Genomic DNA, 25,537 nt, shown 5'->3' on the forward strand with positions numbered 1-25,537 from the left:
TTTAGCAAAACTGTCGATTTATTTTTCTACCCAATTCAGTATCAGTGATATACAAAAGAATAAAATAGATTACCACATTTACAGGAAGATACACAAACCAACTATCAAGGAACAATCCAGTAAAGTAACAAATTGTTGCTTACACACATCTACTCAAGGGTATATACACGGTTCATTCTAGGACAGTTTCCCGGTTCCCCAGGAAAGAAGCGACCTGAATTTATACCCCCCATAAGGTGAAGCAAACATTACAAGTGCTGAAAAGAACCATGTTTTGTACTGACAGAGAAACACTTTTAAAGAACACTCTCTAATTTTCAGACCAATGTCATAGAGCACCTGTGGGCTCACAGGCAGAATAGGACTTCATCAAAGGAAATGCTTCCCTCCTCTTAGCCTTTCTAAGACCCTCCTCCTTGTACACAGGAGAGGGAGCTCCCTTTAATAACAGGTGGCCGAGCAATACCCTACCTCAGCGGATGGTGTGTAGGTTATCAACACATAATGGGGAAAAGGAACTACCTCTCTTATCTACTAAATACAATCCACGTTTGGGCGGAGTTTCCAAATCTCCACCAGGCGGACATTATGTGACCTGTATTTTGTACACAGCACATTCCCTTGAGAGAAAATAGGGATGAACACCTCTCAAATTTTCACATTGCTCATCACATGTACCTTTTCCCAAAGCATGAGAAATGGCAAAAAACTAAGCCTGGCCAGATACTTTACCCAAGTCACTGAAAGCTTACAGGAACCATCTCTTCGTCAATCTCCAGGATCCAGTGGGTGAAGTGCCACAATTCTTTAAGGGAAGCAGAAGGTTAAGAGTCCTTTTCTCCCAAAATGCCTCAGCCAGGGACAGCACAGACAGTGCAACAGAAAAAGCTCAATGGCTCCAAAACATGGAATTCAACAGTCTTCAGTCAACCTCGCCACACTCTTCTGGCCATCTCCAAGGAATTACCACATTCGAAATTCAATTTTCATATTCAAAAAAGAGATCACTCCACTTCAGATGAGAAAAAATAAAGCAATGGCAATTAGCCTAAATACTCCAAACACTTGACAACTGGGGAACTGTCTCCTAAAGACGCTCAAAAGGCCAGCAGGATTCATTTATAATTTGGCATGCGCTGGTTGATGGGGCAACGAATAAAAGGAATAAAGATATAATACATCAAGTAATCAGACAAATGGCAGACATACATACCACATTAAAGATTCATACACAATACTGTGCTGACTTTAAAGAAGAAACTGGGAAAGGGTGGAAGGAAAAGATAATAGGGAAAGAATTACAAGGGAGCATTTCAGTCTAACGCTAGTCCAGTGAATACTACCAGTGGGATTTCCAATCTTCCATCTCCAAAGAAAGCTGATCTAATAAATTGTAAAATTACTTTGCTCATTTTGGGGGCATACAACATACTCCCAAGTACAGTAAGCCCTCTGACATTTTGGTTTCACTTGCTATTTGATGACTAAGTTGTTTCTGGTTGTAAAGATTTTCCTAATATATTTTTATTAGCCAGTTAACACAGCAAAGGCTGCTCCCTCTGTGAGGCCAAACGAGCTTCACCAAATAATTTGATCTAATGAAGATGAAGGGGGGGGGGCGGGGGGAAAGGGAAAGTTTCCTGGTTTTTGTTGCAAAACTTCTTCTCTCACTTAAAAAGCTCTGCAATCGCTTAATGTTTTGTTCCAGAAAAAGAAAGCAAAACTAGTTGGGGAAAATACCCATACACTTATTGTTTACTAGCCTGATACAAAACAAATTCATAGTTGTCAGTCAATCGTCTTTCAAAAATCAAATATGAATGTTTGATCTTGTAACTTAAGAACTGAATTTTTCCACATTCCTTTATAGAGAGTTAGCATCTGTAAATTGAGACCTTTTTTTTGGACAATCATGCAAATTTAATTTGTCCCTGGAAAGAAAAACACAACCTACCAGATTAACAAAATATGTCCTTTAAACAATAATTTTTCTGTGAATTTTTCTCCACTATTACCATTTCATCCTTCAGTAAGCAGAAACCACTCTTAAAAAGTTTACATATTTCGAGTGCACAGAGAGTTAAACTCACAGCAATCACGAAGACCGAATCAAGTCAATCTATTTTACCTTCTGAACTGGTTCTACTCAGCTCAAAAGTAAATTCTAAACATTTTCCAGTTATTATTATTAAGCTATAGAAGCTAAAGACATTTCTACTGCCAGAGAGGCTTCTGTAAAATTGAATAAAGATTTTATTATACCACACACACAAAAAGCCATCGGTACAGAAAAGGCAGTTTTCGGTTATTCTGTTGAGAATTTCTTTCCATGATTTCTCCCATTAAAGTATAGTTTTCAAAGCAACCACCACGACAAAGGAAGCATCTAATTAGTCCATTTTCTTCTGATCCAAGAATGCTGAACATTTACTGTCCCATCTGTAGCTGTATCAGCAGTGTAATGAACACAGTTTATATTACTGAGCTATTCTTTGAACTCCAAGAACTGTTGAAGTCTTTTCTGATGTTCTGCAGATGCTTGCACAGCACTAAATGAAACATAAATTCAAAGCATAAGCTTTATTTTACATTAAGCATATTAAGTGAACCACAGAGCACAGAGTCAATATTTTTCAAAACAATTAAAAATGAATAGAAATCTTCACTTATTTAGTACTTCTGAGAAAGCTGGATGAAAACCCTCCTTAATCTAATGAGGAGGAGGGCTTGCATTCAGTAACAGCATGCTTCTACCTTCTAAGAGACCAAAGCAAATTAAGACTGACAAGTGAAAGCATCGATTTTAACCTGCTCTGCTGTGGAACCTGCTGTGCAGAGTTCCAAGCCTTGCAGTAGATTTTCTGGATTTTATTATTTTATTTAAACCAGATTCCAACATTATCTTTGAGTTGTGGAGTATTTGAATTGCCTTTAATATAAAATCCTTTAAACTAAAATGTTTGGTTAAAACACAATAGACTCCACTAATCGTTTTCAAAGGTAACAGCTTGGTGGTTTAGATTTAGTTTTCCCTTTGAACATAAGTTATGTCTTGGATGGGGAAATAGAGTTCTCTCCCTACCCTTGCCTCCCACAAAAATACATTACCTTGATAAAAGCGGAGTAAATATATTCTGTAATTAGTATAAAACTTCTTTTCAAATTTTTGGGTAAAAAATGAATAAAGATTCTGGTCTTCTAGTTGAAGATGGTATTATTAAATGATTTAAAAAATCCAGGTTATAAAAGTTACCACTTTTAAAAGTGCCAAAAAAGTCTTCTTACAATAATTCTGCTTCAAATCATCCCAAATCGCCTTATAAATACGCATCTCTGCTTGCTGAAACCAGCTGCCTCTAACTGAACCATTTCAAGTACTTTACTGTGTGGACTCCCTCCGGGTGCTAGTGAGGCCAGATAACATACCCATTTCACAGGAGGGTAAACAGTATCACAAAGGTCAGAGATTAGGGAAGACAACTCAGCCTACTGGTTAAGATTATAGACACCATTAAACAGAACACTAGGTCAGAGAGACTGGAGTCTGAATTCTGGTTCTACATAATCGTGGGCAAGTTAAATCATTAGGTAACTTGACTGCAACCACAGACAGTCAATGATGTAACCAGACATAAATCCAAATGTTTTAACTCCAAATCTTTTTTCCCCACCATACCATTCTGTCCTGGACATACAACAGTCTACTCATCATATATAAAAGATGGCTCTTCTCAGAGAAAAGAAACTAAGGCAGAATTTCAGTGTCATAATTTATCAGTCATGCATCCCCCATTCTTATCTAAAACTCTCTATTTCCCCCTTTCTCCCTGCTTTTGCTCTATCATCATATACATATTTCATGCTCCACATTCATCAAGCATCCTCCATGGTGGTTTATATCTCAGAGGCAATCTAAAATATAGGGAGAAATGGTGGGATTTTAAGAGTAAGTAAGACCAGATTTCAGATTCATGTTCTAAACCCAACTAGACTGTGCTATTAGGCAAGTCCTTAATCTCCTTGAGCCTCAGTTTCCATATCTGTACAGTTATGATAACCTCTATACCTCATAGATGCTTTGAGAGAAGGAAATGAAAAAATGTATTTAAAGTGCTAAGTGTATTGTCTAGAACAGTGCTGTCTTGATAAACTTTCTGCAATGACACAAATGTTTTTTTTTTTAATTTTTTTTTTTTTTTAACATTTACTTATTTTTGGGACAGAGAGAGACAGAGCATGAACGGGGAAGGGGCAGAGAGAGAGGGAGACACAGAATCGGAAGCAGGCTCCAGGCTCTGAGCCATCAGCCCAGAGCCCGACGTGGGGCTCGAACTCACGGACCGCGAGATCGTGACCTGAGCTGAAGTCGACGCTTAACTGACTGAGCCACCCAGGCGCCCCAACAAATGTTTTAGACCTAAGATGTCCAATACAGTAGCCACTAGCCACATGTAGTTACTGGGGACTTAAAATGTGGCCAGTTTGACTGACAAACTGAATTTTTAGTTAATTTAAATTTGAACAGTAATATGGAGTTATCATATTGGAGAGCACAGAGGTAGAAGGCACTCCATAAATTGTTTTTTTTTTTGTTTTTAAACAAGTGAATAAGCCTCTGAAAAGAGAGAGGATTATCTAGTGCTCTTTACATTGCCACAGAGCCAAGTGTCGCATAAAAACCTGCTATTACTGCTGTGCATTGTGGAAGTAAAAGGAAATATACTACTCTAATTTTTTTTTTTTTCAACGTTTATTTATTTTTGGGACAGAGAGAGACAGAGCATGAACGGGGGAGGGGCAGAGAGAGAGGGAGACACAGAATCGGAAACAGGCTCCAGGCTCTGAGCCATTAGCCCAGAGCCTGACGCGGGGCTTGAACTCCCGGACCGCGAGATCGTGACCTGGCTGAAGTCGGACGCTTAACCGACTGCGCCACCCAGGCGCCCCTACTCTTTCTAAAAGTAGGCAGCATGCAGAAGTTCTAAACTACTCATTGACCGCATACAGAAAAAGCAATCTTTTGTGCCTTCTAAAGTTCATTTATAATTGTGATAAACACAGTTTAGTTAATAAACTAGCATCCCTTATCCTGCCGAGCTGGATTATTTCATGAGAAGAAAGCAGTACACATCAATGAAACTAAATATAAACAGGCTTGGCATTTGTGGTTTTCTTTCTGGTTCTGTTTCCAAAGGTGTCATGATCTGTCATTGTTTTTCTAGCATGATTCACAAAGCACCAAGGACTCATTTATGGAACACTCTGCTCACCTAAAGTCTTAGCTGACTAAGATGTAATATCAGAATTATTTTTAATATGCTTTTCTGGAAAGGTACTCAATTTTTTGCTTTTTATCTCATAAGGATGTTTGCTGCTTTTATAACTTTCTATCCTTTTTTGTCTGTTTGAAAGAAGGCCCCAAAGCTTATATGATAGGCCCAATTTTAAAATATAACGTCGATATCAAAGCTGTTAATTCCCAGTAGGAATCATGAAAGTCACATGTTGAACATGTGAGCCTTTATAATTCTCATACCTGTTCCTCATGGGAACTCCTGAAAGTAGATTATCATCATGGGTTAAAACAGGTAAACTTACTTCAGATGTTCACCAAATGTAGTAGTTATTCGATAGATGGCAGTTTTTAATGATGCTCTAAATGCAAATCTTAATGTTTTATAAGAAGTGTCCACAAGGCTTCCTGAAATCCGAGGTGGTTTACTGGAAGCATGAGGAAGCTTGAAGTACTTGTCAACTGCCTAGATCAAGAAAGAAAGAAGGCACATTAGTTCAGAATATCAATAAAGCCATATTAGTCCAAAGAATCAAGGAGATTTTATTTCAAATAAATTAAGAGAGAGAGATACACACATCATACAGGCATTCTAGAAAACATTTATTTTGGATCACAGTCAAAAGTTTGAAAGACAATGCAGTGGATGTTTAGCCACTACAGCAGTTAGCAGAGAAAAGTTCAGACCTGTCGTCTCAAGAGGAGCCATTCTGCAACGGTCTTGAAAATGCAAAGCTGGGAAGTGAAATACAGATATCCTACTTTGCTTATGGTGTGTGACAGCTAAGAGTACTTTTATTATAAATCTCAAAAAAAGAAAAAAAAGACCAAAACTTTATGCTTTACATAAATAAAGTTATTTACTATAAGCTAGCTTCTCTTCCTTTCTAGATGATAAAACATCTATGAGCAAGAATAGGTAGAGAGAGAGAGAATCCATAAATGAAAGTGACTTTATTTATACTTGATAGAAAAAGAAATATAGATTTAAGTGTATTTTTTGAAGGCCAAGGTAAATAATATAATTTTTAAATGATATAACTACATTAAGAAAAGGAAGAACTAAAGATACAAAAGTATAAGTGTATTAAACTATTACAGAAAGATAATACTATAGTGACAAGAAATAATACTTTAAGATTATTGTTCATAGTTATGGAAAGAACCACCAAAAGAACTAAATACTGTTAAAATGATTTCTGCCATTATGTTTTTAATTTCAAGAGCTCTTTTATATCATCTGAGTGATCCCTTTTATTTTAGCATCCTATTTTTGTTTCAAGGATGCAATATCCTCTCCTATTTCTGGGGATTTTGATGATTGTTGTGGTTTTGGTTTTTGGTTTTATAGTTTCTTCCAAGCGACTTTCCCCATCTTTGTTTCTTTGGTCTCTATTTTCTGCATTAGAGACTGTGCTCAGAAATCTAGTGATCCCTGGCTCATGAATGCGAGAGGGACCTCCTAAAAAGCTGACCAAAAGCACTGAATACATAGAGATTACTGACAACAGGCTTCACAAGAGGTGACCTGCATGGATTTTTTAGGGTTGCCCAACTCAGTAACTTTGTTTTTCTTCTTGGATCAAGTCAGAGTTCCCAGAGAAGAGTTTTCCAGTACTCTGTCTGGTGGGCCTGTATTCAGGGGAGTATACCCCTATCTATTTAATACAGAAGCCACAAGTGTGTCTGTCGTGTCCACTCACAACTCTGCCAGCCCAGAGAGCCCAGTGCTCTACCCTCTCTAAAGGACAAACCTCAGCTGCTGGAGGCGGGGGCACCAGCAGCAGAGAATCTACAGATCTAATTTTCGAACAACTCTCAGCCATCATTCTTATTTTGGTAACTATCCCTTCATCCTTAGTTCCAGAGGTACTGGGGGCCTGTCTCATTACCAACTTCCAATTTGCTTCTGGGGTCTGCCAAGTTAGTTATGTCAACCATCTCCTCTCCAGCTTTGAAGACTCTGTTGCTGTTGTCTCCTCTCCTGTTTGTGGATTTATGTCTTTTTAAAAGTCCTTTTACTGTGGTTTAGCAGAGTGTGGGGGAAGGAACAAGATTTAGTGTGTGTGTTCGGTCTGCCATGACAAGTTCAAGTCCAATCATTTATTCTTTCAACAGTAACTTATAAGAGTGTTTCCTGAGACCAGGACATACCTGAAATAATTTTAGGCAGAATGGGAGGTGGTATTCAGTGACATACCTAAGCAACATTAGATAATACCGAATCATAATGGAAAAGTTACTTCCTTTTCAATTTTCTTGCAAACTTTGATTAACCCTCATTAGACCAGGAAAAATAGCCATCATCATTTACCGCCTGGGTCCAATGGTCCCTTTTTATAATTTAAAGTCACCTTACAAAAAATCTACAGAAGAATAATACCATCAAATTGCAATTATTTTTAAAAATTTTTGACAGCTCATAATTTTGTTGAAGAGAGTTTATCCATTTTCCTTGCACCATAATGGTAAAATATTTTCATTCTTAGGTTTATAAAGAAAAATTCAAATGACGAATCTAGTGAGTTTTTTCATTTCAACATCATCTATTTCTTTCCAATCACCTCTGTATACACCTTTGTATCCCTTCAGCATTTATCCACTTATAAGCCATATAAAGTAAATTTTGGTGTAAAATATCACAGAAAATGAAAGAATACTGTCACATATACTCTCAACAAAATGGGATGATCCACAGGTTCTTATTATAAAATATTTTGGGACAAAGCCCTTCCTCTTGAATGACTTACTGAATGAGAATATCACATATATTTCCTTTTTCCTTAAAAATACATCATTCTGTCATCAATTCTTGAGTTTGAAAAAATATATCTAGAATATTATCATCTGAAAGATTTACGGTTTAAAATTTCTCTTCTATGATCCTCATTAAAATCTAGAGCTGTGTGATCCAATACGGTAACCACTAAGATACATGGAAATGTGGCAGGTTTGAACTGAGATTTGCCTAAGTGAAAAGTACACATCAGATTTTGAGGACTTAGTGTTAAAAAATATATAAAATATCTAAGGGTTCCTGGGTGGCTCAGTCAGTTGAGCGACCAAACTCTTGATTTCGGCTCAGGTCATGATCCCAGGGTCGTAGGCTCAGCCAAATGTCAGGCTCTGTACTGAGTGTGGAGCCTGCTGAACTCCGCCCCTTTCCCTGACCCGCAAATGCTCTCTCTAAAATAAAAAATAAATACGTATAAAATATCTCCTTAATAATTTTGTATTGATTACATAATAAAATTACATTTTAGATAAACTGAGTTAAATAAAATATATCCTTCAAAATTAACCTCACCTGTATTTTTTTAATGTAACTATTAGAAAATGTAAAATTATATTGCATTATATTTCTATCTGACAAAGCTGGTCTAGAGTGCTATTTGCATTCATCTTCTGATTTATCTCAATAATATTGCACATACTGGCAATTTTCTTCCAATTGCCAATGTGAGTAAAAAAATTTTTTAATTCTGAATTAGCAACTATATTCAATGAAAGTTTAAAAAAAAAAAAGACTATAAAAACGTATGTCCATATTGCTTATATACTTTTCTTGAAAGATGATGGAATACTATGTGATTCCATCATTCTCCTGTTTCTTATTGGGCTTTTTTACCACAATTGGGAATAAATAATGAGTAATGATGAAATAATTCCTAGGATGCTCAAACAGTAAATCTTGAAATCTTTACATTTCAAGATACCGGAAACATCAAATCACTAAGATTCCAAAACACATCTTGGATTTTATTTATTTACTTATTTATTTTAAATGGTTAGCTTACTTTTCTTTAGACTGCTGATTTTTTTTTTAATGTTTATTTACTTTGTCTGAAAGGCAGAGAGAGAGAGAGAGAGAGAGAGAGCACGCACGCACACAAGTGGGGGAGAAGCAGAGAGACAGGGAGACACAGAATCAGAAGTAGGCTCCAGGCTCCGAGCTGTCAGCACACAGCCCTATGTAGGGCTTGAACCCACAAACTGCAAGATCATGACCTGAGCTGAAGTCGAACACTTAACCAACTGAGCCACCCAAGCACCCGCATCTTAGATTTTAAAAGGGTCTGAAGGGTAAATGCAAAAGAATGAATTTTGTTAAATTGTTTTTTATCTGTTCTCTGAAAGACCTCTAAGAATAAAAGTCATAAAATATCAGCTCTTAAAAAATAAGGAACGACAGACCCTAATGAGATAAGGGTTAAAAAAAGGGAGGAAAGTCTGGGTTTGGAGCTAATTTGTCCCTAACACACCTTGAATCCTCATTAATCTCTTTCTATGACAAAGGATAAATAGGTTTCAGGTTCAGGGACTTCAGCAAACAACAGTATCTACAGCTAGAGCTTTCAATTATTATCTTTTCTCACTTTGACTGTCTTACCCTTAATACTGAAATCCAAAAAGCCCTGAAAACAAAAACTTTTCTTTTTTTTTTTAATTTTTTTTTCAACATTTTTTTAATTTATTTTTGGGACAGAGAGAGACAGCGCATGAACGGGGGAGGGGCAGAGAGAGAGGGAGACACAGAATCGGAAACAGGCTCCAGGCTCTGAGCCATCAGCCCAGAGCCTGACACGGGGCTCGAACTCACAAACCGCGAGATCGTGACCTGGCTGAAGTCGGACGCTTAACCGACTGCGCCACCCAGGCGCCCCAAAACTTTTCTAACTGTTGGTGGCAAAAGCTGACCTGACTTCATCTGGCAGTAAAACCTGACCTGAGCTGACACAGGCTATTTACAGTCTTTATTTACTTAATATGAAGACCCAGATATTTCACTGCAGAAAAGTATTAATGTATCTGATTAAGGGGATTCTGCCTCAGATTCCAATAGGAGTATTTTGTAATCTAGGATATATATACAATGTTATATTTTTAAGATCCAAAAAAATCTGAATTTTGAAATATATCCTAAGGTTTGAGATAAGGAACTGTGCACCTATGTTCTATTTGTAGCAATTCAAGCTAGTTTTCCTTTTACAAAAGTGATACAAAATTTCCTTTTAAATAAATTTAAGTTAGGGGTACCTGGCTGACTCAGTTGGGAGAGCATGAGACTCTTGATCTCAGGGTTGTGAGTTCAAGCCCCATGTTAGGTATAGAAATCACTTAAAAATAAAATCCAAATTAATGAATTAATTAAGCTTATAACGAACGACTTAAAATACTAAATAAGTAGATAATAGTTCAGGTGGCAAATAGGACTAAAATTATGGCAATAACATGTGGTAATAAACAATGACAGCAAAAACTATGGAAGTAGCACATGAATAACTTCAATCTAGGAAACACCAGTTTATAGTATTTAGTGATGTATGCCATAGTTAGAACCGAAGTACTTAATCAGCTGTGAGGTTAAACAAGTATCTATTGAGCACTCATTTTATGCACTACACATGGTTTCTGGCCTGAAGATTGAGATTACACAACTGGGATCTCAAATATCCAGTTAAGAATTATCCCAAACAACGAAAAGGGTAAACAGTGAGTAGAGTACACCACTAAACAATATACTCTTCAGTAAAAATGAAAAATCCCCAAAAGGCCTTACGTTAGCCCTTATAGAAGCCTGAAAAAGGGCTATACTATGAAAATAGGCACTTTTGGCCCATTTATATTTATATGCACTGTATATGCACAAAAGCCGAATAAAGAGAAAACGCTCGTTGCTCTCCTGTGACTATTTATCTGTCAGTGTCATTAACAAATTGTCCACCGTGCAGAGCTTTGAAAGCGCCTCATCTCAAGGATCTTACTCATAACCTAGTTAAAATAGAGGTTTATTCCACGAAAGCCAGAGTCCCAAACAAATGGCAAGGAGAACACCAGACTCTGTTAAATGTAATCATGACTACAGAGCAGAGTTTCTCAACCTCAGCACTACTGACATCTTGGACTGGGTAATACTCAGTTGTGGGGGCCGCTTTGCGCATTATGGGCTGTTTAGCAGCATCCCTGGCCTCCACAAAGGATGCCAGTAGCATTCCCCTCTATCTGTGACAATCAAAATATCTCCAGACATCGCCCAAAGTTTCCTGGGAAACAAAACTGCCCCTGGCAAAAACCACAGCTACAAAATGATACTCTTAGATGATGCTGATAGCTAAATTTACTGATGGCAGTTATTGTGCGCCAGGCACGGAGTTTAACTGCTTTATATATGTTACCTCATTTAAATATTAAAATAATTTGCTAACAAAGACACCATGCTGACATCACAAGCATTTCATTTAATGTTCATTTGTTATTTATTGCATACCTGTTTTATGTTCTCTGATCATTCTACATTTCTGTACATTGTGGCACTTATTACAATTGTAGTTAATTATTCATAGATTATCTGTTTTATACTCTGTAAACTAGAGGGCTGGAACCATGTCTGTCTTTCTCTATTCTGTATCTTAGCACATGGTAACTGTTTGATTATTGTCAGGCAATTGATAACTTAGGACACCACTCTAGACTCTGTATACAGATTTTATCTCGAACCCTCATAATAACCCTGCAAGGTACTATTTCTGTTTTAAAGATGAAGACTCTAACCTGACAGATGTTTAATAAATTACCCTTGATCATTCAGAAAGTACAAGAGCCTGGACTTGAACTGGGCATCTGTCTGACACTATGTCTCTTAGACTGCTTGCTTACAGTAGTGATAGCAATACTTTTTTTTAATCTTGAAAGATGTTTTCTCCTGTACACTGTAAGAATTCTGTCATACAACATGGAAATAATAACGAAGTAATAAAAGCTTACATTTGTTGGGTACTTAATATGGCACAGGCATCCTGAGTACTGATCTCATTCATCGTTCACATCCCCATGAGGTAAGTACTACTATTACTATCTCCATTTTCCAGATACAGAAACTGATGTTTAGAGATTACTATTTTCACTGGTTATACAATGCACTCCCCCGCCCCGCCATTTTAAAATTCCTGAAATGGAGATGTATCTTCTAATTAATGATATCTTAGACTCAATGAAATATGGTAAATGTATTTCTAAGGTTGCACAGCTAGGAAGTAGTAGGAGCTAGGACTCAGACACAAGTGGGATTGATTCTAGATCTTGCACTTTGGTCCATCTAACATACTGCCATTCTATCTCAGGAAAGGTTAGGAGATACATAACCCTCCAAGCCCTCACAGAGGCAAAGGACTAGGAGTCCGAAAGCCTGTTTTTCAAATCTGACTTGACCATTTACTGAGCATAATCTTAAGTCATACCAAAAGATAGTAGCCTTTTTGAGACAGATACAATCATGTACAACAGCCCTTATTCTAACCTTAGTTGTTAAAATTTTAAAGAAAAATCATTTCTTTGGAATACCACACAAACGTTAGGTAGAGCAGTAGAGGATTCTAGAGGAACAAAAAATGAACTGCGACTTATAAAAGAATATTGGTCAAGTGTCTCTGAGCCTTCAAACCCACAGTTCTACACTGCTAATGCCCTGCAAACAGCTCAGGTTCAAGTTCCAGCTCTGCCACCTGAGACTTGTGAGCGAGACCTGAAGCTAGCCTCCCTCATCTCTAAAATAGGCCTAAAATACCTCCATCCTACTTCCTTCACAAGATAGTTATGAGGACCAAAAAATATAAAAATAAAAATAATAATAATAATAATAATGGTATGAGTGAAATTGTATGGTATTTGTCTTTTTCTAACTTATTTCTCTTTTCTTACTTTTTAAGAGAGAGAGTGTGTGAGTGAGCTGGGGAGAGGAGCAGAGACAGAGGGAGAGAGAATCCCAAGGAGGTACCACACTCAGCATGGAGCCCGATGTGGGGCTCAGTCCCACCACCCTGGAATCATAACCTGAGCTGAAATCAAGAGTCGGACGCTCAACTGACTAAGCCACCCAGGTGCCCCTAATCGACTTATTTCACTTAGCATAATACCCTCTGGATCTATCCATGTGGTTGCAAATAGCAAGATCTCATTCTTCTTTATGGCTGAGTAATATTTCATTGTGTGTGTGTCCCCCCCGCACATCTTCTTTATCCATTCATCTATGGATGGACACACTTGGGTTGCTTCCATTATCTTGGCTGTTGTAAGTAATGCTGCAATAAGCACAGGGGTGCACGTATCTTTCCAAGTTACTGTTTTCATTTTCTGTGAGTAAACACCTGGTAGTGGAATTATTAGATCATAGGGTAGTTCTATTTTTAATTTTTTGAGGAACCTCCATACTGTCTTCCGCAGTTTGTAGCAGTTTGCATTCCCACCAATAATGCATGAGGGAGGGTTCCTTTTCTCCACATCCGCACCAACACTTACTTCTTGGTGTTTTTTTATTTTAGCCATTCTGATGGGTGTAAGGTTAGGTGTAAGAAACAAACAAAGAAAAAAGAGACAAACAAACAAAAACACCCAGACTCTTAACTGTAGTGAACAAACTGGTGGTTACCAAAGGGGAGATGGGTGGGGGGAAGGGTGAAATAGGTGAGGGGGGTTAAAAGTACACTTACCGCATGAGCACTAAGCAACAAACAGAACTGCTGAATCATTATGTTGTACACCTTAAACTAATAACACTGTATGGTAATTATACTTGAATAATAACTATTTTAAATAAAAAATATACTTTAACGACCCCAGAAGTTTGGTAGTTAGAGAATTTAAAACTAAGTCTTCCTAAATGAAAAAAAACAAAACATGGTAAGTAATCGCTCTGTAGACTACAAAGCACTGTACTGTTATTGTTATTTTATTGTAAACTACACCGCCCGAGTGATAAAAAACAAACAATGCTATGTGTGTTAAAGATACGCCCACATTAAAAAAAAAAAACATTAAGAAAAAAATTTTTTTTTAATTTAAAAAAAAGGGGATGCCTGGGCGGCTCAGTCAGTTGGGCATCTGACTTCAGCTCAGGTCATGATCTCGTGGTTTGTGAGTTCGAGCCCCATGTCAGGCTCTCTGCTGACAGCTCAGAGCCTGGAACCTGCTTGGGATTCTGTGTCTCCCTCTCTCTCTGCCCCTCCCTTGCTCATGCTGTGTCTCTCTCTCTCTCTCTCTGTCAAAAATAAATAAACATTTAAAAAAAAAAAATACACGCCCAAATCCTGGGTATCCTACTGTGTTGTCAGGCAAGCCAAATACTAGAAGTTGTGGGGAAATACTAGGAAATGATTTCTTTAGAGAAAGGTATCTGGGAAAAGAGCACAAATAATAAAACTATACACATGTACACACGTCTCAAAACACATTCGTGAGAAAGTGGGCACAAAAAGAACTCAAAGGAAAAAAAAAAGAATCATTGGCTCTGATGTCTAAGACTTTGTAACAGGCAAAATAAATTGAGAGTGGAAGAAAAGAACGGCAAAGCATGTTTTCTTCTCGTATCTTACATTCCCTCCCAAGACGTTCTTGCACAGATGCACCAATCGTTCTTTGAGCCTACTTCAACACCACTCCTCCGGAACACCTACTGCACAACCCAGCTCCCACCTGGAAATGCTTCTGGCACTCAGTGTTTGCATCTGTCACCTGGCGTACAATGACAATGCCAAGACAGCGTAAAACACACCACCCAACATGAAATGAGGAAAGGCAGCCTATTCAGAAGCAAGAAGCATATGTTTTATCTTTCTGTCTTTAAGTCTAGGACTAAAAAGTCCTACTACTTTGAAACTGTTCACCCAGCCTGGCAGCAAGGGATCTGGCCAATAGGTAACATTTATCTGCAAGGATAATTTAACTACAGGTTATTTTTAGTAGCTACAAGATGTGTAAGGATCCAAATTTATATCACTGAACAGAATTCTTTTTCTTTTTTTTTTTTTTTCAACCTTTATTTATTTTTGGGACAGAGAGAGACAGAGCATGAACGGGCGAGGGGCAGAGAGAGAGGGAGACACAGAATCGGAAACAGGCTCCAGGCTCCGAGCCATCAGCCCAGAGCCTGACGCGGGGCTCGAACTCACGGACCGCGAGATCGTGACCTGGCTGAAGTCGGACGCTTATCCGACTGCGCCACCCAGGCGCCCCTGAACAGAATTCTAATACTCTAAGTAATCTGATTAATACCAGAAGTTTAGTGACTTCCTTTTTCTGTTTCTATAAAATTATTATTTACAAATGAATTAGAAGTTTCTCTTCCTAGTCTCTTAGATTAGAATTTCCCATGGGTGAGAACAGTACGACATTTTAACTTCCAACATATGTTTTGTTACTCAATAAATGTGACACGTGAGAAACAAACTGAAAAACCTGGGAAGCAGGGAAAAACATGACCGTCTACCTCCCGGCAACCCACACACTGCCTACCTCTTGCAGCGTCAACAAAGTGTTAAGAATAGCTGGTAGTGTAGTCTGGACAACTCCAAATCTATCTTCGGTGAATGATGCTGCTACTAAGTGAGACAGACCTCAAGAAGAAAAGAGAAAAAAAAATTAGGCAAATCTACTGACAATACATCTATCGAGAAGGGATTAATATCCTGAGTATCTAAAGAACTTGAAATAGAGGAGGAGGGTATTACGCTAGAAAAATGCGCAAAAGATTGGAACATGCACTGAAAAGGTCCTCACTACACCAGTCCTGAAAAAGAGGAGTCTCTACATTCTAGTAGGAAGAAAAGTTTTTAAATGATATTGTGTCTGGTAGTGATGACTGGTAGAAAGAAAACCAAAGCAGGATAAAGGAAAAGAGTGACCGCTATTGAGGGCACTTTCATTAGGGTGCTCAGGAAAGGGCTCTCTGAGGAAGTATTATTTAAGCATTGAGAAGGCAGTATCTAGGAGATAAGAACAAAAAAACAAAAAACAGTTCTTTAACAACTAAATTTTCATATTCAAGCTAAATATGAAGTTAAAGTTAAATACGTTAAACTAAAGCTAAATATGAAATTCAACTTAAATACGTTAAAATGTTAAATGTTAGGTCAACATAAGTTGACAGTTGAAAACAATCTATTAATTGCTGCAGTTTTCTGAAGCAGAAAAAGATAGGTAAGAATCCCAGGCTCAGTTTCTCTGCTTCTATATTAAGGAAATTTTCTGCCCAAATTAAAGCACACCTAAGTATCTAAGAAAGAAAAATGACCCATATAAAACAAAGATATAAAAATGTATCTAAAAATGCAAAGACTGATATCAGAGTCTAGAACTGACCTTTCATGGATTATACTTCAGTATTTAACTGATAATGAAAATCAGAATCGTAGTTCACTGAGGTTGCTTACCTTCTAATGCCCAAATATGCATTTGGGCATCTGAAAAAACAGCCTGAATAGATGCCTCTGGGTGCTACAAATACAATAAAAACATTTCAATAAGTTCCCCTGGGCAATAACTCTTATGTCATCTATCAACTACGTAGCTGTAACAGTACAAAATTCACAGCTGCCTCTCAAGAATTAAAATCTGAAATTCTTACACAATATTTCACTGCAATAAAGCAGTCTATCACCAACTTATTGTGTGACTCTTGCCCAATCTCTAAATCTCTATGTGTCTCAGTTTCCCACTTAAAATAAGAGTTACATACACTCAACCCACCTCAGATTGGTATACAGATCACCTGAGACAATGGTTACAAATGCTCAGGACACCTAATGCTCAGGCGTCAAAACCTGAGAACGCCTAAATACATATTACCCACTCTTAAATTGTCTACCCTTAGCCCCACTCCAAAGAAACACCATCCAACCTTCTTTAATACAGCAAGGTCAAATAGTATGGAGCATTTTAACAAATGCTGGCTTTGGTAATGCCCAACAAAGCCTATTAAATACACTAGCACGTTACATTTTTCAACATCCAACGGCAGTGTCTACAACTCCTCATCTTAAAATAGATCCACTTGCAAAATCAAAATCAAAAGTAGACGTTCACTTCCAAGGGAAAAGGAGATCTCGTTCAGCATCTGCTCTGCCACTTACTGGCTATATGCCCTTAGACTAGCTACTTGACCCCCCCACCCCCCTGAGCCTCAGGTTTCCTTATCTGTAAAATGAGGGCAGAAAGACATCTGACAGGAATGCTGTTAGAATTAAATGAGGGAACTTAAGAGAAAAGAACATGGCATACATAAGACACAAAGGTGAGTTCTCTTCCCATCCTTCTGAAGTAAAACTTCGGACAACCCCTCTTCCTCTTGGTGGAAGACAGGACACCTTCCTCGGGGGGGCTGATAGTTTTCCCAAAGCTCTAATGGAGAGCCTGAGGTAGATTCTGTTTGGTAAAGGTAATTGCTAGTTGGGTGGATCTTCCCTGCCACCAAAGCGAGAAAAAAGTTTCAAGCACTTGAAATGATTCTTTTCTTGTGTGTGCCTATGTTCCATCAGAGTTACTCAGATCTCTCTCCCCACAGAATGAAAATGAATAACGTATGCCAGTGCAAACTTTTCACTTTAACAAAGTACAACATTAGCTAATACTGCAGTATCTTCAGAATGAAAGAAGTTAGATTTAAATAGCTAACACAAAACAAAAATTCTTTCCCCTACATATGGGCAGAAGTTTTGCTTATCAAAGGATTAACATGCAACAGCTGTAGTCAGTGAAATAGGATCGACTCTTTCGCTTCTGCAATTCAGAGTTACTCTCCTGCGGCAGCTGGGGCGGCAGACGGACAAGGTGGAACGTCATTTCATTTGTGGCCTGAATCACAACTTTTTATCCCACGCAAGCGTAACATGTATAATCTAATCCAGTCATCTCTCTTCTGAATACCAAATTGGCCACAAATATTTTGGCAGGACAATGAGCCATGAAAGATCGCCATGGATTTGATCACTCCGCAGGAAGAGGCTGAATATGAGCACAAAGCTGTCCTCAGCCAGGAGACTCGGGAGGCCAACTGCAGTCAAGCCTTGGGAAGCTACTGAGGTGAGGTGGGGGTCTAGGGCAACTACTAACATGGAGGTTTACCAGAGCACTACGCCAAGCTTCCTAGGATCGAACTAAACATTTAGAAGTCAAATCTAGTCTGGTACTTCATTTCGTTGCATTTCCTCTCCCCCCATTCCCAATGCTGTAACTACATATTCTTACCTTACTGAAAAAATACATTATCAGCACCCGTTTTGATAAGAAATTCTTAACCTGAGTTGGAAAGAAGGAAGAATTAACACATGTAAGTTTTCAAATCTATTCAAACATAATGTTAACACATCCCCAGTTTCTCCCTGACACTACATTAAATGAAACACTTCATATCTTACAGAGAATAGTTATAGTAAACCACATAAGTAAATACCTTCGTATTATAAACTTGAAAACTAAGATGGGCCATCTCACCTAAACTGCATTCTCAAGTACACATGTCTAACCCCACAATAAAAGGAATCTGAATTGGTTCTGGTGATATTTTCTTACTCAATTCTTGACAACTGTCTTGCCCTTTAACTTCTTAATACTAAAAAAGAATGTTTCCTTAGACAACAACAAAAAATCTTAAGACATGAAATTGTTTTCTATTAGTTGATATTTACATGGGAAACAATGTTCTTAGTATTAAGCTGAAAGCTATATACCCCAACTGACTTGAAAGGGAATTCACAATACGGCGGTACTTACGACAGGTAGGGCAAATGGGATCCTGAAGTTTGTATAATGCCTATAGTCCCTCTCTATTAATCAATCATTCCGTCAAAATAGATGTTATTCCTCCCATCTTAAAATAGAAAACCCTTCCTTGACCCCTCAACTCCTTCCCGCTATTAATTACCCCATTTCTCTGTACCACTTATAGGAAAACTCCTTGAAAGATCCAGCTTTTCTTGTGGCCGGCAATTCCTCCCATCTCTCCTGGACCCATCCAATCAGGCATTCATCCCCAAGGCTCCACCCAATAGCTGGACAAGGACTCAATGACTTCCACATTTCTAGCACAATAGTTCATTCCTAGTGTGGATCTCAGGCTACGTATCGGCAGCATGTGGCATTTACTTCCCCTTTTCTTGGTTCTCTTCTCACCTCAATAGTTACTTGGTCTTGGTCTCCTTTGCTATTCCTCCTCATCTCTCAGACCTCTTTAGTCATTGCAGAGTCCAGTTTTTACATGTCTTTTCTTCTGTATCCACTCCCAAAGCATTTTTTCATGGGAGTCTCATGGCTTTAAATACTGTCTATACTCTGATGACTTCCAAATTTGTATTTCTAGCCCAGAACTTACCCCTACGCTTTGGATATACATCTCAGTTCTTACTCAGTATTTTCAATTGGTTGTCTAATAAACACCTCAAAATGGACGTAAATAAAACTCATAATTTCCCTACCTCATCTCTACCAAATCTCTTCAAATCAGTTAAATTTACTCCATAAATTGCAACTATATTATTTCAGATCCTCAAGCCAAAAACTTGAAAGTCAACACTGTCTCTCTCTTTCACACACAACCAAACAGCAAGCAAGGTTTATCTTGCTTATCAGTAAGATAGGATTATCACACCTACTTTCAAAATACATCCAGACCTTGATCACATCGAACATCTCCACCACAAGCACCCTGATCACAGACACCATCCTCTCCCACTACGTTACTTCAACAGCTTTACAACTGTCTCTCTGCTTCTACTCCTGCCATCTGAGAACGTAGTCTCAACACAACAGCTAAAGCAGCACTTTCAAAATGTAAGGTTACATCACGTCATTCTTGTGGACAAAATCATCCTGTGGCTTTCCATCTCACTCAGAGAAAATGTCAGTTTTCACAATAACTAATGTGCCTGATGAGCTCTGGGTGCCTGCTGCCTCTCCGACTTCATCACCACCTACTAGTGTCCATGCTGTTCCTCACACAAATCAAGCACACCCCCACCTGAGGACCTTTGCATTTGTCTGTTCACTGCCTTTCTTTCAGGGTCTCTAATCAAGTATCAACTTATCAAGGAGACTTCCTTTAATGGCTCTATTTTCCTATACAGCACTTAAGACATCAAATTTCTTCCCCTTTAAGACACATATTTTTCATACTTTGAGTATAACATATTGGGACACGTCTTAACAATTGACAGCATGTCATGGCAACTTTTTTTCTTAATAGCATATGAAATAAGTCTCACAATACTTTTTTTTTTTTTTTTTTTAAATTCAGAGAGACATGGTTTAATACATTTGCTTGCTCATCTATTTCCCCTCACTAGAATATAAACATATGGTCAGGGACTTTTGTTTGCTGTTTTCCCAGTGCCTAAAACCACACCCAGCATATATAAAGAACTTTGTAAATATTCATTAAACGAAAGAATTCACAGATCAAAGGCATTGTATTAGTCTCAGTCATAAGAAATTACAATTTATATAGCTCAAAGCCCACCAAATACTGGCAATTTCATTTGGGTCAACTTAATACATGAAGCATCAAGAAAAGTCCTAATTATCCCTGATGGGTTACTGTTGTGAGATTCCTGATGCTCTCAATGTTACGTGCAAATATAAATCCTATAACCATATCATCCTACCTGTTCACGTTTATTCTGAATCCATGAATAAATCATGCTAGGCTGTCTTGCTGTCTTACCCTCCGCACCAACACAGGTAGATGGAGAAGGATTAGAAAATTCAGGCATTTGCTGATCTAAATAAAAAAACAAAAAACAAAAAACAAAACAAAATCAAGAAAGTGAAAACTTAGGATATCGGATTCTCTACAACTATGACATTTCAAACTTTAAAAAACAACCCTCACCAGAAGTCCATAATCTTGGCCCTCTTCTTATCAGCTGAGAACTCTGAGGTGACCCATAGCAGGTATTTACATCAAAAATTCCAGCCATCCGATTCACTACACTAGAACCAAACGGGGTTCCGAGGGGACTTGCCACATCAGGAGTAGACAATTTTGAGGAAAACAGTGACATCTTAACTAATGGTGGCACTGAAGACCGAGGCATCTGGCTAGATCTCGGGGTCTGAAAAGTAGTTTCTTCTGTAAAAGAACAGAGCCAGTGCTGAACAGGCAGCCTGAACAAATTTTACACATCTCAGTTTTTGGGTTAATGCATTTACCCAAAGTTCAATAGCTTGTTTCCATGTATGTTTACACTCTCAACATCCAGCTTTTATGACAGCAACTCAGCGACCACTCACGGGGGTGTTCTACATCTTCGGTCAGACTGGTGCAGCTTCCCTTGTTTTCTCCCCCCAGAGAAGATCTTCACCTTCAAGGTCAGTTTCTCTAAACCTACGCTGTTTTGAACGAACCTATCAATTTCTATTTTATTTTTAAATGGCAACAACCTCAGTTACTGCACTAGAATGTGTTCAGTGTTACTGCAAGCTCCTACTACAGCTATTACTTGGCTACAACAAATTTGTATTGTGAAATGTACTGATAAATGCACACTTACCCATTTTCCACAGAATTTTTTCAAGTTAACAGAAGTCACACCAGAGATGAATTTGCCCAGGATTATCTACAAATATGATCTATAAACACTTTCTTCAAAATTTATCTTATAATCACCAATTTATAAATTCCATTGTACAGAAACAAAGGAATATTTTTCCAGCCACTCCAGTGCAAGGCACAAAGACAAATAGATTACATTGGTGTTCTAGCTTCTTAATAAAACCACCATAAAACATCAAACATTTAAAGTGCCAAACTTTTTTGAATGACTTTTTAAAGTTAGTGCTAATTGGAAATATTTGAAGAATCAATTTAAAAATTGAGACTGGGGTTTTTAAGTTCTACAAAATGTGAAATACTGACTGAGCAATGGGATGTGACAACAATTTAAAATAATGAATAATTCCTATTTGGTCACCCCCATGATTCCCTCCTAACCTGGGACTGCATTGATCTAACATGCTAATTTGATATAATTAATTAGCCTATTCAAAATTCTCTAATGGCTCCATATTGCTACAAAATATAAACTATATATGCCAGGCCTCCTTTTGTTATCAACAATCATCCTACCCATTCAGAATCTGTGACAGACTTCTTTTTTTTACCAATTCCATTGTCTTGTAATTATTTGTGGGCCTCCCACTAAAAGATCAGTTCCAAGAGTGCTTCATCTTTGGTTCTCTGATTTCTAGCACATTGCCTGGCATATACTAAGCATTCAATAAATATTTGTTGAATAAATAAATGCTAATCTGAATGTGGAGAACAAGTGAAACACTAGAATCTTTTAAAATCTGACATTCACGATCTTACCTAAATTGTTTTCCATTTGTAATCTCTGATTTTGGTCTATGACCCCCTCAGAATCATGATGTTTACTGTGACCCATGTAGTGATTTTGTAAATATCAAAATTAGTTACCAACATTTAAAAAGTGGAAAATTTCAGGGCACCTGTGATAGCTCAGTTGGTTAAGCATCCAACTCTTGATTTCAGCTCAGGTCACCATCTCATGGTTTGTTAGATCGAGCCCTGAATCAGGCTCTGTGCTCACAGCATGGAGTCTGCTTGGAATTCTCTGTCTCCCTCTCACTCTGTCCCTCCCCGCAGCCCCCATTCACAACAATGCACTCTCTCTCTCAAAATAAATAAAATTAAAAAAGTGGAAAATTTCACCCAAAATATTTTCAGATTTCAGGCTTCTCTTAAAAGTAGGGATGGGTGGGGGGGCACACAGAAGTTCAGATACTGGGTCCAAATTCCCACATGGGAACAATGAACCGAAGCTAACCCACAGCTTCCCCTACAGATGAAGCCAGTGCTCTCAGGTTTACCACAGTCCTCACCCAGCCAGTTTTGCCCATTTTCATTAAAGGCCTGGCTCCAGAAGGCAGGTGAACATTAAGTCCGTTCGTTAGTCTTACGTTCCTTGGCATTTTTTGACATAAGGAATTTGGTCAAATAGCCTAGGTTCCTCCACTGTACTTCTTCCCCTCGGCTTTCATCTTTCAAACATTCTATCAAGCTCTCTGAAAACCATGAATGCGATGCCCCCACCATGAAATCACTCAGTCACACAGTTACTCTTCTCTGGGCATTGGCCAGCGACTTTTTGTGTCTGGGATACTGCACCAGTACTATCTGTAAAGCTTCACCTGGCTTTGTACCTGAGGAAGCTGACACTTCCTTCTATTTGATGAGCCACAGTTAACTTTCTTAACACCATCAGCACACCAGACTTAATTTCTTCAATCTACAATGATACTCAGGCCTTCTTCTTGGTTCAGTACAATATCCCACTTATGAGATCAATTTTCCCTAAAAATTTAGGATTTCCCTAAAACTCCTTCACACTCATGTACACATATCCTTAGATTAACTACCATCATCTTTCTTAGGAAACAAAATGTATGTACTTTGCCCTCTCTCACTAGTACAGGCATTACCTGGAAAATTCGATTTCTTAGGCTCCACAGAATATGAGGACACCATTCTCCCATTCGTAGCAGCTGCTTCTTGATACAGAACCAGTTTCTGAGTCATATCATTTAAAAGACTCAAACACTCCCTTGAAATGGCTGTCCAATTGTGGGGATGTCCACCTAAGGGGTCAAAAAACCAGCTTTTAAAATGTACATAATCTTAGAGTCTCCTCTCAAAGTGAGGAGAAAACTCTGCAAGAAACACTACATTACACTTTGCATGAAGGTCCACTTGCCGCGACTAAGCTACTATTTACACCACTGCCATCTACACAGAAGGAGTTCAATAAATATTTGTATGAAATAATTTTCCAAAAAGTCTACAAGCGAAAACTTGCCATCTTACCATTAAAAAAGAAAAAACAAAAAACCTGCCAAATTGGTTGCTAAAATAAAGCCAAATACTAGAGGATGGTGTGAGTGAAAAAGACTAGAGTTACTTCCCTACCAGCACTGAACAGACTGAAGACGAAGACAATGAATACAGGCATGTCTCATGAGATGTGCCCCACGGCCCCCAGTGACCCATAAACTTGTGTCTGGCCCACTAAGCTTCCTTACATTTTCATTTACAATGGCCCCTATTTCTTATTATGTCTGTAGGAATGACATGTTATTCCTAATGATCATATTTTATACACATATCTGTTATTATCTAACTGAAACTACTACGATCCACAATTTTGTAAAAATTCCCTTACTCTCATTATCTTTTCATTTCCTAAGACCTTTCTCTCCCACAGCTGCCACATAAAAATCAACCATGCTACTTTCTATGTTGAGAATAGCCAAGGAGTCCCCTGAAAATTTGTTTCCCATTCTGGGTGCCAAATAACCTTTCTGTCTTCATTTAGAGCCCCCCTTAAACATTTCCCCCATCTACAGCTCAAGAGGAATACCACTTAACCTCCAAGCAAACAAAATACTTCATCAGTAGGTCCCAGAATGTTTTGTACTGCTGTCACTCAGAACCACTAAGCAACTATGTGATTGTCCAGGGAAATTTTAATAATATGCCCTAGAATGTAAGTTCTCTAGCAGAGAACATGTCACCTTGTTACAGTTCACTGGAATATCTGGTGAAAATATTTAATGCATACAGAATTCCTAAGTGAACCTAAGTCTGACAAAAAAAGAACTGCTAGTTAATTTTCTATAGCATCAGCTCTGGATTTTTCATGCTACTAAAAGGAGACTGTGGCTCCAATCATTTATATTTTTATGTAACTGAATTTCATTTCCATGTAACATTTAACCATAGAAAGTTTCTTTTATAATGTGGGAATTGGCAAGTTTAGCAAAATAATGAAGAGCTGATTACAGAGATGAAAAGCTACCTAGGTTAGGTTGTTCTCCATTGGTGGCTAGGCCGGAATGCTTTCCAACCAGGAACAGGCAGAGCACTGGCATAGTTGCAGTCTTGATGAGTTTGTAACAACTGACAGTGGAAAAGTGTTTCAGAGTTGCCAAGGGCATCCTCCGGTCACCATCAAATCTAGTTATTTTTTACTTTTTTTTAAAGGGAGGCAAAGTAACATGACAGAAGGAGGGAGCTCTGCACTTGGGAGTCAGATGACAGAACTTCTTATTCCAACTCTGACATTAACTGTATATAAACCACTTAATCTCTCTGAGACTTAGATCCCCCATCTAGGGAATTAGACCACCTGATTTTCAAGACACTTTGTAACATGAAAACTCTGAGGATACTTAAACTGTACTCTTCTGCTCTAAAACTGTCAATCTACCTCATCATTTCTTCAGGGTAAAGGAATGAGGATGCTGAAGAAAGTTTTAACATACCTTTCCTGGAAATATAACCTCTAACCACAGCAATGCAAACATTTAGGTGCATTAAAATCAATACTTCATTTAATGGACTCAACAGTTGTGTATTTTATTAAATACATCTCTGTCACCAAAAATTTTAAGTGGAACACC

At 38.1% G+C, this 25,537-nt stretch overlaps 1 protein-coding gene across 2 annotated transcripts in view; it reads right to left on the minus strand.

The window, feature by feature from the left end:
• The window catches only part of NDC1 (NDC1 transmembrane nucleoporin), a 47,432-nt gene continuing 21,895 nt past the window's right edge, over positions 1-25,537 (minus strand). The window contains exons 11-18 of one of the 2 annotated variants that reach the window (XM_040470315.1): positions 23,561-23,716; positions 20,949-21,188; positions 20,722-20,837; positions 18,311-18,361; positions 16,498-16,561; positions 15,581-15,681; positions 5,599-5,759; positions 1-2,549 (exon numbers count right to left, since the gene is read on the minus strand). In XM_040470315.1, the coding sequence (XP_040326249.1) occupies positions 2,486-2,549; positions 5,599-5,759; positions 15,581-15,681; positions 16,498-16,561; positions 18,311-18,361; positions 20,722-20,837; positions 20,949-21,188; positions 23,561-23,716 (953 nt within the window). In that variant the 3' untranslated portion in view covers positions 1-2,485. Of the gene's footprint in view, positions 2,550-5,598; positions 5,760-15,580; positions 15,682-16,497; positions 16,562-17,344; positions 17,528-18,310; positions 18,362-20,721; positions 20,838-20,948; positions 21,189-23,560; positions 23,717-25,537 lie in introns of those variants that run through there. The other variant, XR_005788581.1, reaches the window with a different exon arrangement.

The sequence above is a fragment of the Herpailurus yagouaroundi genome, unplaced genomic scaffold (assembly GCF_014898765.1).
Source record: "Herpailurus yagouaroundi ecotype Mexico unplaced genomic scaffold, PumYag 77, whole genome shotgun sequence".
NCBI lineage: Eukaryota > Metazoa > Chordata > Mammalia > Carnivora > Felidae > Herpailurus > Herpailurus yagouaroundi.